The sequence below is a fragment of the Notothenia rossii genome, assembly GCF_949606895.1.
Source record: "Notothenia rossii genome assembly, chromosome: 11".
Lineage (NCBI taxonomy): Eukaryota > Metazoa > Chordata > Actinopteri > Perciformes > Nototheniidae > Notothenia > Notothenia rossii.
Window position 1 is genome coordinate 44,326,080 of NC_136910.1, and position 14,053 is coordinate 44,340,132.

The window sequence follows — 14,053 nt, forward strand, 5'->3', positions numbered from 1 at the left end:
GCTGTATAATCTATTATCTCTTCGATGTACACATGACATCTATTGCACGTCTGTCCGTCCTGGCAGAGGGATCCGTCCTCTGTTGCTCTCCCTGAGGTTTCTCCCATTTTCTCCCCTTTAAAACTGTGGGTTTTCTCCGAAGTTTTTCCTTGTACGATGTGAGGGTCTAAGGATAGAGGGTGTCGTTTTTCTCATACTGATATTCTGAACAATCTGTGCTGTTGTATTAGCTGTAAAGTGTCTCTACTGTAGGCTATTTGTATTATATGTACAGCACTTTGGCTAGACCAAAAATCGTTTATAAATGTGCTATATAAATAAAACTTGATTTGATTTGATTTTCAGGAAAACAATAATGAACATTCTGTCAATAAGTATGGAAGAAGGAGGCATCTACCACTATATGGAGGAAAAAACACATATCTCAGTCACAAAAACAAGCCACAAGCTACTACACAGGTCAAAGGTGGCTTGGTTCTGATAAATGATGGGGAAAATTAGTCAGGCTTATTAATATGGAGCAGTAGTCATGGTAACACAGTGGGAGGTACATTGTGGGGGATGAGTTGCAGAGGGAATGAGCAGAATAAGTGGAATTGCAGCTCTATAGAAAAGGCTTGAAACGTTTTAAGTTCTACGTAAGTATTACGTTTATTCTACAGAGTCTATCAGACAGAATAAGACACTGTCAGAAGAAAAGGGGTTCCTTGAAACTGAACAGCAATAATCTCTGTCTTTCTGTGTGTGGGTAGGTACTTCACATACCTCTAAAACTCTTTATCCAATCTACTTTGTACTTAGTAGGTGTTTGGACCCAAAGCTGCGTCGAATGTTCTGCAATTAGGACACGAAACACGTTCAATAATAATAAACTTTTAATAAAGAAGCTAATAGCGCTCAGCGTGGCTTCAGGGCTCTGCGGTCTGAGTCGATCATATCTTTGGCAGCATGCCTTCACAGGCCACAGCTTATTGACTTGTGCTGCTGGATAGACTGTAGTTACCTCAGTGCTGGATATAATGTTAATAATAATGAAGCAAACACTAATAACTTCACTGTAGGCAAAATAGCTCAATGAATTGTTCTACCTTATCACCGCAGTGGTTGTCACAGCGGGTGTTTCTGACTCACTAGCTTCAACTTTGGTGTGTGTGACACAAATATTTCATGCCAGCAGGGATCATTTCGGCAGCTTAACCTTAAGACCAACATACTTTAGTTATTTCTATCCATAGTTTAGTTTCATAAATAATCTAAATGTTTGAGTCAAATTCAAGCCTAAAAAAACTAGTATAAACGCCTTTTTATTTTTTTTATTTGACAGCTATTTTCAATCTCTAACTCTTGTTGATTCCACATAAGATTTTATCCTTTTCCTTATCATCAAACCATTCCACAGAAAAGGCAGAAATAGTGTTGTAGTATTGTCAACAGAAGGTGTTCTTTCGTGAGGAGAGGCATTTTTTGGTTCCAGTTAAAATACAAGGTAAAACAAGAAAATAGCTTTATCCCTGTTTGTCTTCGGTTGACACGAACAACAGAAATAACAGTAAATGTATAGCCCTGTCCAAGCTCTCAATGAGCCAGCAAACAATCTACTCACTGATGCCACTTTACCAGGTCCTATTGGTCCATATTTTATGAATATAACTTCCCCGCCATAGTAATTACAGTGAAAGTTTTGGTACTTGAAGAGTATTGCTTGTACCCTGACCATACTGGAGCAGAAAGTGTCATTTTGTCCACGTCTGTGTAGAGTTATTACATGGGAACACACAGCAGTGTGAGTCATTGGTGCTTCTAACCATAGGTCCCATAGTGTCCATACATACACTAAAAAGCCTACAGTAACACCAAAGCATACTAATTATGGCTATAGACAGAACGTTAAATACAATAGATTGCGTGCAAATAGCACACAAGTCATACTAGGATACAGCAGATGGAAGGCACATTTAATGAGTAGCATTATCTTGGGAGAGAAACATTAAGAAGAGGTGATTATGTAAATGAATGCATTTTAGAACTTATTCAATACTAAATCATTCTTGTTGCTGCAAAGTCCTGCAAGGACTACTGAGCAGCACATGCACTGGTCATTGTTTGAACAGCTTACACATGCTGGCTCATTCTGTTAGTTTCATTAACCATTTTAGGGCAATAGGCTATGTGTGTCAAAATGTCTTATTCTGATTCCTGAAATATGCCTAAAATCTAAGGGAAATGCTGGAGCGTAGTGATGCAACAATGAATGGGACATGACACGATTGAAGCTATTATGACCAAACAGTTAGTATGAAGCTCCTGTCTCTATATAGACTCAAGGCTTGGATCTAGCAGTACTATCATGGCTTTAGTCTTCTTTTCCACTGAAATTGGTTGTCAACACCCTCTGAGCTCGGCTAGCTAGTTAGCTTCTACAACTCAGTGCCAGTTCAGCTGACAACAGGCTGACAGATGAAACGTGTAACTACTAGGCCTTTTATCAGTTGGTATATCACTGGAAAGCACATTTCTCTCTCTCACACACAGATACACATAACCCCTTTACTCCCGATTACAATGATATTATACTTCTAATCCATTCAATGATTAACATACTGTAGAACTTTAACTCTAGTTAAAACAATAAAGAACACTATTTAATTAGTGTGTTTAACTTGTTAGTTTAGTTTATTTGTTTATAGTGTCGTGGACAGTCCCCATTGATCAACTGTCACAGAAAACAGTAAATGGGGCAGCTTTAGCCAACATTGCTAATTTCCAGCTGTTGTCCCCGGCCAGATGATAATGGACACCCTTAAAATCACAATACATCCACAGCATTAGTTATAAAAAAAGGATGAAAGACAAGTGGATACAGGCGAAAGGATAAACGAGAACAATAAAATGCAAACAACACACATTACTATACATGCCACATATAGCAGAAACGAGGGGCAACATCCATGATCACAACATGTAACACACACGCAATATCCAAAACAGACTAGTGTGTAGAGGTTAAGTTCTCAGTGAACCATGTTTTTAAGCAAGCTGTAAATGTGCTAAATGTATGTACTGTATGTCTTTGATTTGAGTGGGTAGAGAGAAAGTTACAGTAGCATGTAATCTAGAAGCAAAACCAGCATATGGCATCTGCCTTCACTTACCATGCAGCCAGATGAGTCTGTCTGTCGGTCAGTCACACACTTGAAGTTCTTCTTACAACCACCGTTGTCTTTGGAGCAGTCACGGACAGGCCCAAAAGACTCCAGTAGGTCTTCTACTGTCTCAAAGTAAGTAGACATCATGGCCTCTTCCCTGGAATGGAAAACAAAGTTTTCTACATTTTTTTATAGTGTGAATAAAGATACACTGGTACAAGTAATGACAAGGACAAAAAGAATGCTTAAGCAGCCGAACATCCCTCACCACCTGGAAAGCTGTCTCTCATGACCTTGCAGTTAACCTTGCTGTTTAGTGCAATTGAGAAGCTATTAATGCTTGTATATAGTGTGACAAAATCGTTGGCTGTTGGTGGCTTTACCCTTCCTCCTACTATTAATGACTGCTTGTGATGTTCCCAAGTACATGTTTTATTTCATAAAAGGTTAAGAGAGTCAGCTTTAATGGCTGGATAGTAATACATAGTATACAATAACGAACATGTACAATGACAGAGCTGTTATTGAATAGCCTACAGCAGTGACGATCAACTTGTGGCCCCCGGGCCACATCCGGCCCGCCAGACATTCTCATCCGGCCCGTACGGCGGGGGTGACTGAGGCGTTGGCGGAGTGGTTAGTGCGTTCGCCCCCCACTCTTTTACAACGGCCCATTCCCAAAACGCCCCCTACACCCTACCCCTCCGTTTGCGCGTTCACACGGAGGGTCCGCCATATGAGGGCTGTTCCAAAGCAACGAGTGTGGAGCGGTGTGGGCTATCAAGCCCTCAAACAGCGAGTCTGCAGCGGTGCTGAGTTGAGACCGGTCTCTACCTGAACGGAGTCACGCTGTGTGTGTCCGTCAGGAAACACGCTGTTTACAAGTAGTTCCAGCAAACACCCACTCATAAATTGCGATGTTAACAACCTCATGATAGCCTCATATGTTTTAACTTAGGATCATACCTGTGTTTAGTCTAGAAAAAGGTAAATGTGTGCATTTTATTATAAAGTTGTGTATATTTATAGACTGTTGCAAAAACTAAGAAGCATATAAACATCAGGTTTAAAACTAAAAGAGCTTCACGAAAAAGTAACACAATGAAATATGTTTGGAGTTTTATTTGAGTTATGAATTTACATTTTTTGTCTAAGAGATGCTGATTTGAAACCGCTGTTACATACAGTTACGGCATTTCCTGTTTCTGCCGGAGAGAGGGGAGTCCGTCCCAAAGCTTGCCGCTGTATTTACTCCCTCCATCTGACAGGAGGGAGCCTCGTTGAGCTGCGAGTGTGGCTACAGACGGAGTTCACTCCATCACTGAGGGGTAGGGTCGAGGGAGTGGTTTGGGATTGGGGCAACGTCTCGTGAGTAATGTGCAGTACCGGAGTCCAACAGAGAGGCAGCAGCTGCGGGACAGTAGACTGCGTACTGCGTAGCCTTCCCTGCCCTGAAGAAGAAGTGATCCTTCACTTCGAGTGAAGAGTATGCTTTATGCGCTCCACAGCAGCAGCGCCATATAGATAGAATAATAAGTGATCCTTCGTTAGCATGAAAAGTCGGCTAAGCTTTATGCGCTCCGCAGTACCTGAGCGTGCTCCACTAGCGCACCGCCCCCATTCAACAACTTCAAAATTCTGGGCTATATCGCTGGCCCGCGAAAGTGTCTATTGGATAAATGTTGGCCCTCGGAATGCTTTATTTTTTCCTCCGACATAGTTTTGTGACTGGCAGTACAAAAGTAAACCGTTCTAAACCTAATCCAATAGTAGTTTCAAACTGAGTGTTTTGTGCTATAACAGGCGTTTAGCCTTTTTAAATGAGCTGTTTTAAAACTTTCACCCAAATGATGAATGCAGGGGTTTGTGCTGGTTCATGGAGGGTCATGTGTGAGACTAATTGGTGCATTGGCAGTAATTGGACATGTTTGTCACGGCAGTTTGATGGAGAGCCTAGGGAATCACCACTCTGCATCAATAAACTCTCAGGACCTGTCCAAGGCCAATGCATTCAGGCCCGCCATTACTGGCAATGTAAAGGGGACAGCAGAATAAGAATAAAGAAAAAACCAATAAATGCACGCACACTCAAACATAAACACAGGGAACAATAAGTACATTTTCCTCAATCTCATACTCATCATTTATTTTATTTATGTATGTGGTGACCACGTATTGATACACTGGTCCATAATTCACACATGGAACTACAATTGGGGTTTTGTTTCCACACGGACATGTTGTGTGTTCCCTATATATATTGTATGCCCTCCTGGCTCTTTCTCTTGTCGACCCGGACTGCAACCAGTCAACAGCTCTGTAATAAAGTACCATTTTGCACCTTCCTTGCACCGCCTCTGACTCCCTATCTCTCGGCACTACACTGGTGACCCTGATACGTCTTGAGAAGTGTCCGGGACGGAACCGAACACGGCAAAAGGAACTTGAGTTTCTTTCTCGAAATGCCTGGTTTGATTGGAGACATCCGTGGCTGCCACCGGCACGCGGACCTGAGGCTCGGTGCGCGCTCCGCGGAATGGCTGGGGACGTTGCTCGCTATTCCCGCATCGGCCTTCTGCCTACAGGGAGACCGTCCAGGACCTGCTGGGTCGACCAGCAACCCGATTGCTGCCTCGTGGGATTGTTTCTTCGGGGCGTGCGGCTGCAAGTTCCGGCTGCGCTAGCTGACGGCGACTAGCGGCTAACCACGTGGGGCTAACGACGGCTAGCAGCTACCCATGGCTGCCAGTTAGCGGCTAACGGCTAGCTGTTAACGGCTAGCTGTTAACGGCTGTCGGCGTATTTCTGTTAACATCTGACTGTTAACAATTTATTTCTGTTGCCGGAGAGGAGGTTCGACCAGCCGGTTGACCTCGTGTCGACACTCACCTTTTTCATCACCTCGACGGCGGTTCCAGACGCCACTCACGTTTTCATCGGCGCCTGGGTGGTGCACTCCTGGACCCCGTCTCGCCTCGACGGTTTCGGACGTCGCCCATGCTGCCATCGGCCCGTGGGTGGCGCGCTCCGGAGCCTGTCTGGTCTCTCCTGCCTTCCGGGGATATCCAGACTCTCATCTGTCCACGGCTCCTTCCTCCGGGGAGACTGCTCCTGCCTCCCGGGGATACCTCAAGGCTTGCCGAGGATTTCGTGACCGCCGCCGCTGTGCGTTTGCCTGCGGCCGGGATGCTCTCCTGCTTCCCGGGGATACCTCAACGCCTGCTGAGGACTTCGTGCCCGCCACGGCTGCGCGTCTGCCTGCGGCCGGGTTGCTCTCCTTCCTCCCGGGGAGGCTGCTCCTTCCTCACGGGGATACCTCTCCATCCTTCCGGAGATTTCATGCCCGCCGCTGTTGTGCGTCTGCCTGCGGCCGGGTTGCGCTCCTTCCTCCTGGGGTGATGGCTCCTGCCTCCCTGGGATTCCGCTCCATCCTTCCGGAGATTTCATGCCCGCCGCCGCTGGCAGCACTCTTTCCTGCTGGGTTCTCCGCGACACCTACTGCGGCCCCCTTACGACGGCCCGTTCCGGCCCGCCCCCGGTGGGGGTGCCCTCGCCCTCGTTAGGGCCCCTACCCTTTCCTGCGGCATCCTTTCGTCGGCCCGTTCCATGGCCCGGTCCTCACCTGTGAACCCGCCCTCCTCGGCCCCTGTGGTGCTTCCTCCACGGACGCGATGATTTATTTTGCCATGTTTGAATTCTGGGGGGGCTTGTGTGGTGACCACGTATTGATACACTGGTTCATAATTCACACATGGAACTACAATTGGGGTTTTGTTTCCACACGGACCTGTTGTGTGTTCCTTATATATATTGTGTGCCCTCCTGGCTCTTTCTCTTGTCGACCCGGACTGCAATCAGTCAACGGCTCTATAATAAAGTACCATTTTGCACCTTCCTTGCACCGCCCCTAACTATCCCTATCTCTCGGCACTACATGTATTTATTTCGCTTTTTGACATAATAGGATAGCATTTGACGTAGGTTTTTCATTTGTGGAACTCCATAGAAGGATACTTTATCCTGTATTTTATAATATCTGAGTTTATTTATTCAAATGCCATTTATTGTTCATTTATACAGAACTTAGCGCGTGTGTGTGTGTGTGTGTGTGTGTGTGTGTGTGTGTGTGTGTGTGTGTGTGTGTGTGTGTGTGTGTGTGTGTGTGTGTGTGTGTGTGTGTGTGTGTGTGTGTTGGTCACTGTCAGAGACACTTCCTTTGGACATAAATCATTACAAATAACAGAGGAGAGTATCATTTCCAATAGCCATGTCTTTGTGCTTTCTTCTGAGAAATGTCAGCTTGACCATGCTGTATAGCTCAGCTGCTGTGTTCCCTTCAGCATGCTGAGCCATGCCCATACACTGAGCTCTGCATGCCCGCTGTCAGAGAGAACCAAGGGGTAAGCAACCTCTGTGTTTCTCTTTGCAAAGAAACAAAAGCACTGTCTGATGCAATGGGACCGCAGAGACCGCAGTGTGTTGTGAGGGTGACTCGACTCTACAAACAGCAACAACATCTTGAATGATGGGAGGACAGATGCCCTGCTGAGCGCTGGAATTGTTTTGTATTGTCACTGTCACTGTTATTCTAAGTCTTTGCCTCTGTTTACTTGGGTTGCTTACGAGGCAATGGTGGGGCCTCCGAACCCAATAATACAGCCATCGATGTTGCTGTTTATTTCATTAAAATGTTAAATGAGCAAACTCTTTACAAAGTGGATACAAGGTACCACAAAGTTATGTTTGGCAAAGTTACTTCAATGGACAAAGATTGCAAAGTGAACTCATATTGACTTAGCCTTTACTGCCAAATGTGTTTCTGAACATAATTGTACACTGACCTTGTTGCTTTAGGCAAAGATGAAAGGCAATGTATTACAATTCATCAAAAAAAGGTATGAATACTCTGTGCAGTGCATTAGTAAAAAACCTTCAGAATTTCATATCTTACTAATTTAAGCAGGGATGTGTTCCAGGTAGATGTGGGCCGACACCTCCCTCCCTTTTCAATTACAATATACACATTTTGTTTCCCCTTTTCATCCTGTCTGCCCATGTGTGATCAGCATTTGGAATGCTGTTTAATAAATCACGGTTTTCAACAAGGTATGCTTTATTTTTTATATTTGAATCTTAAGGCCCTGACACACCAGGCCATAATTGGCCGTTTTCGTTAGTCGGACGACGAAGCGTGCCCTGTCGCCCAAACTCAATTTAGTGTGTCCCGCACCGTCGGCCGTGACACGCCTTATTTGGCCTTTCATGGCCGACGCATGGCAGATTCAACATGTTGAATACCCAATATTAACGGTGTGTGTGTCTGCCCAAGGACAATTTAAGGTAAAACCTAATAGAGGTGTCATACATAATAACCTAATAAAAGTAAATGTAACAACTACTACAGTGCAACAAAACAGGAAGATTAAATGTGGTCTCTTAAACATAAGATCTCTAGCATCTAAAGCAATATTGGTAAATGATTTAATATCAGATTATAATATTGATATATATGCTGTCTCACTGAAACTTGGTTGAGACATGAAGAATATGTCAGCATAAATGAGGCCACTCCACCCAGCCATATCAATACTCATATTGCCCGAGGCACGGGCCGAGGAGGTGGAGTTGCAGCAATCTTTGACTCAAGTTTACTTATCAATACTAAACAAAAATTAAATTATACCTCCTTTGAAAGCCTCATTTTTAGTCCTACGCATCCGACCTGGAAAACTTTGCAGCCAATCTTATTTGTTACAGTGTACCGTGCACCAGGTCCTTATTCAGAATTCTTATCAGAATTCTCTGAGTTTTTATCAGCTTTGGTACTTAAAACAGATAAAGTAATTATCGTAGGTGACTTTAATATTCATGTTGACGATAAAAATAGCCTTACTGTTGCATTTAACTCTATATTAGATTCTGTTGGTTTTTGTCAGATTGTAAATAAACCAACCCACTGCTATAATCACACTCTCGACCTTGTTCTGACTTATGGTATTGAAATTGAGCAACTATTAGTCGAACCGCATAATCCTGCTTTATCCGACCATTTCTTAGTAACTTTTGAAGTACTGTTACTAGACTACAAAGCATTAGTCAAAAGCTCCTGCAGCAGAAACCTATCTGTTAGTGCTATAGCCAAATTTAAGGAAGAGATTCCACCAATACTTAACTCGATAGCATGTCTGCATGTAAGGGAGGAAACGTATACAAAATGTACACCACCCCAAATTGATCATGTTGTTGATAGTGCTATAGATGCGCTGCGAATAAAATTAGACTCTGTTGCTCCTTTGAAAAAGAAGAAAATAAAACAACATAGATTAGCTCCATGGCATAATAGCGAAACCCACAAAATAAAGCAAAAGTCGAGAGAACTTGAAAGGATATGGCGTTCCACTAAACTTGAAGAATCTCGTTTAATTTGGCATATTACTCTCAATGAATATAAAAAAGCACTGCGTAAAACGAGAGCAGCCTACTACTCTACATTAATAGATGAGAATAAGAATAATGCAAGATTTATTTTCAGCACTGTAGCCAGGCTGACAGACAGCCACAGCTCGACTGAGCCTTATATTCCCATAGCACTCAGTAGTAATGATTGTATGTGTTTCTTTAACGATAAAATTGTTACGCTTAGAAACAAAATTAATGACCTCTTGCCTTTGACCAGTATAGTGTTATCAACAGCTCCCGGAAACGTAAGTTCTAATATTACACTGGATAGTAAACTAGAATGCTTTTCAGCCATAAACCTTGAACAATTAAATTCAATGATTCTCTCTTCTAAACCATCAACGTGTATCTTAGACCCGATTCCAACTAAGCTGTTAAAATAAGTTTTTCCATTAATTAGAACTTCTTTATTAAATATTATGAATATGTCTTTATTATCAGGCTATGTTACACAATCATTCAAAGTAGCAGTGATAAAACCGCTTCTTAAAAAGCACAACCTCGATCCAGAGGTTTTAGCCTACTATAGACCTATTTCTAATCTTCCGTTCCTCTCAAAAATTCTTGAGAAAGCAGTCGCAAAACAGCTGTGTGATTACTTAAAAAACTATGATTTATTTGAAGATTTTCAGTCTGGCTTTAGAACACATCATAGCACAGAGACAGCTCTAGTTAAAGTCACAAATGACATTCTAATAGCCTCAGACAAGGGACTTGTCTCTATTCTTGTTTTGCTCGATCTCAGTGCTGCATTTGATACTATCGACCATGATATCCTATTGCAAAGACTAGAGCACTTAGTTGGCATACAGGGAACTGCTTTAGGCTGGTTTAGGTCCTATCTATCTGAACGCTCTCAGTTTGTACGTGTCAACGATGAATCTTCCACGCAAACCAAAGTTAGCCATGGAGTGCCACAGGGCTCAGTGCTCGGACCTATTTTGTTCACATTATATATGCTTCCGTTAGGCAATATTATAAGGAATCATTCTGTAAACTTTCATTGTTATGCGGATGATACTCAACTATATTTATCAATCAAGCCTGATGAAATTAATCATCTAAATAAAATTCAAGACTGCCTCAAGGACTTAAAAACGTGGATGACCTTACATTTTTTGATGTTAAACACGACCAAAACTGAAGTTATTGTACTTGGCCCAAAGAATCTACGAAACAAATTATCTAAAGATATACTAACTATGGATGGCATTAATTTGGCCTCCATCTGATCAGGATTTAACCTTTAACGCCCACATAAAATCAATTTCAAGGACCGCCTACTTCCATCTACGTAACATTGCAAAAATCAGGCATATCTTGCCTCAAAACGATGCAGAGAAACTAGTCCATGCATTTGTTACTTCAAGGCTGGATTATTGTAACTCCTTATTATCAGGGTGAACCAAGAAGTCAGTCAAGTCGCTTCAGCTGATTCAAAATGCTGCAGCTCGTGTACTAACCAGAGTTAGGGAAAGGGACCACATTACTCCTGTTCTGGCTGCCTTACTTGGTCCCTATAGAACACAGGATAGAATTTAAAATTCTTCTTCTCGCCTACAAAGCCCTTAATGGGCAGGCGCCATCTTACCTTAAAGAACTCATTATACCCTACTGTCCTACTAGGGCATTGCGTTCCAAGAATGCAGGGTTGTTGGTTGTTCCTAGAGTCTCTAAAGGTACAATGGGAGCCAGAGCCTTTTCTTATCAAGCTCCACTTTTGTGGAATCAGCTTCCAGTTTGTGTTCGGACGGCAGACACCCTATCCGTTTTTAAGAGTGCGCTTAAGACCTTCCTTTTTTATAAAGCTTATAGTTAGGGCTGATTAGATTCAGCCCCTAGTTTTGCTGATATAGGCTTAGTTTGTCGGGGGACATCTTACTTCTTCCTTCTCTCTGTCTATACCTGTGTACTCTCATGTTCCGATTAACCCCGCTTCCCCAAATTTCTTTCTTTTTGGTGTCTATATACGCCGGGATCCGGAGTCATGGAACGTCCTGCGGTTCTGTGTCATGGATCGCGAGTCGTGGCTGTGGTCCTGGATCATAAGTCCTGGATGGATATCCTCGTGGATTCATCTTCCTATTATACACACATGCATTTCCAAACATTTGGACTACCTATGTTAGAAATGTATTATCTTTTCAATTTACACACGGCATCTATTGCACGTCTGTCCGTCCTGGGAGAGGGATCCCTCCTCTGTTGCTCTCCCTGAAGTTTCTCCCATTTTTCCCTTTAAACTGTGGGGGTTTTCTCCGGAAGTTTTAACTTGTACGATGTGAGGGTCTAAGGACAGAGGGTGTCGTATTGTCATACTGATATTCTGTACAAACTGTGAAGTCCACTGAGACAAATGTAACATTTGTGATATTGGGCTATATAAATAAACATTGATTTATTGATTGATTGAATCTGCCATGCGTCGGATCGGGCAGTCGGGCCAAATAAATCACTCTGATTGGCTGTTCAGCTAGCGAATCAGTGCATGAGAAGCGAAACGGAAGTGAGGGATGTAAACAAACAGTTTAAGAAGGCACGAAGAATGTCTTCCGCAAGCAACACTCCAATGGCTGATAGCTCCAGTACCGCACTAGAAATGTTTTCGATGGACGAGAGTGAAAATGGAACGCACACGCTATTTGTTGTTTGTTTATATCACGGAGTCTGTTCTTCATCTCTTTCTTCCGGTTGTTGCCTCTTTTGAATGACAAATACACACTACCGCTGCCTGCTGGTAAGGAGAATTATTGCCACTCAAGCATGCGCAGTTCGTACGTGCTACTTGGCCGTCGGCTAAAGTCTTTGCGGTGTGTTCCAGTGCGACTATTGGCCAAGAAGCAGGAGACGTGAGGCGACACAACAGTCATGTTCCGGTGGGACGTGTTCTTTGGTGTCAGTTTGGTGTGTCAGGACCTTTATTGGCAGTGAGCTCACATTGGAATTGTCCCCTTTGAAAAATCAAATTGTTACACTCTGCTGTGCTGATGGCAAATTGCACAGTGTCACACACACTGGATAAAATGATATGTGTACCAAAAGAGCAGACAAGTAACATATTTTTCCAAAATGTGTGTATATAACGTTGTTAATGTTAAGGAGTTTGTTTTATGTTCTTTGTTGAACAAAAGTATATGGGAGCTCTCTGGCTAACTGTGCTTTTGTGTTTTGAATGGTAAACTAATTAAAATAATGGTCCATTTGATTCAAGCATTTATTTGAATGACATTCACTAAACAGGAAAACATTTATTACAAAAAGGATTTAGTATGTTTACCACATGAGCGAGAGTGACACTGTTTAGCATACCATCTTAAAACAAATATGAAACAGTCCTTTTGTGGAAACAATCCTATTCAACTTAAACATTTCAATATAATTGAAGTATCGCCTTCTGTTTGCTGCAGATAAAGCAATATTTCATGGTTCCTAATATAAACTGGTGATGTAGTTATGGCAGACCCATTATGCATGTTAGTATTATTGTCACCCACTCATTTCCAGCACTCACATTTGATGCACAAATGCAAACCTTCAAAGTCAGATTTCTTTCTGACAATATATTACAGTTCACTGTTTTGGTGGCCAATCCATCAACCCATTGACCCATCTATACATCCATCAACACATCCATCCTTCCATCCATCAATGATAGGTCTCTTTTCCAAACCATGTTACTACTGTACATTTCACCCTATATTCAAGACCACTGCTCTCTCCTCTTTGGTAATTCTGGCACATCACCAATGGGCCTTAGACTTGGAAATATTGATGTGTCACATTGACACTCATCTGCAAACTGTCTGATGTGTGCCTCTGTATCCTCAAGGAACTGGGCAGTCTCAGTACCTCAGATGAGCCCTGTCGAATATCAAAAAACAGAATGCCCACATTCAATGCTCGACTTTATGCCACAAAAGGGAAACACACTTCCCTATTCTGCATTAATGATTATAATCTTGGGTCAAGCCTGCTGGTAAAATGTTTCAGAGCAAAAGGACCATGCAAGCCAAAAAGCAGAGCTCTGTGCAATATCCACTGAGCAAAGGCTATATTTCGTGATTAGAGCTTGGCAACATACACTTGCCCTTAAAGATGGAATATAATCACTTTCTTGGGAAGCCGGCTGATTTCAGAGGTGCTAACCCAATTCAGTGGGGCTCATTGCTTTGCCTGTGGCTCCACACTCCTTGATAGATGATGGAAGTCTTATTTAGGAATTGTCCATGGTGAGACATGCCAGGGAGGTGTGGGACTACATAAAAATCACCAGTTATTATTTTTCCTGATGGATGGGAGGGTTTTCATAGTGCAGATACATAGCTATTAGAGTTGTTTGTAAGTTGCTAAGCAACAATGGCTGGTAAACTGTCACGGACAGCGGCTGTGGTCACAGAGGAGTCCCACAGCAACAATATACTCTTGAAATTGGGCCTTTCACTGAAGAC

The 14,053-nt window shown here is 42.8% G+C and overlaps 1 protein-coding gene across 2 annotated transcripts in view; it reads right to left on the bottom strand.

Annotated features, from left to right (window-relative positions):
* Positions 1-14,053, bottom strand: part of astn2 (astrotactin 2) — a 291,201-nt gene that overhangs the window by 92,459 nt on the left and 184,689 nt on the right. For both annotated transcript variants that reach the window (XM_079657488.1, XM_079657487.1), the window contains exon 11: positions 3,153-3,303. In XM_079657488.1, the coding sequence (XP_079513614.1) occupies positions 3,153-3,303 (151 nt within the window). The remainder of the gene's footprint in view (positions 1-3,152; positions 3,304-14,053) is intronic.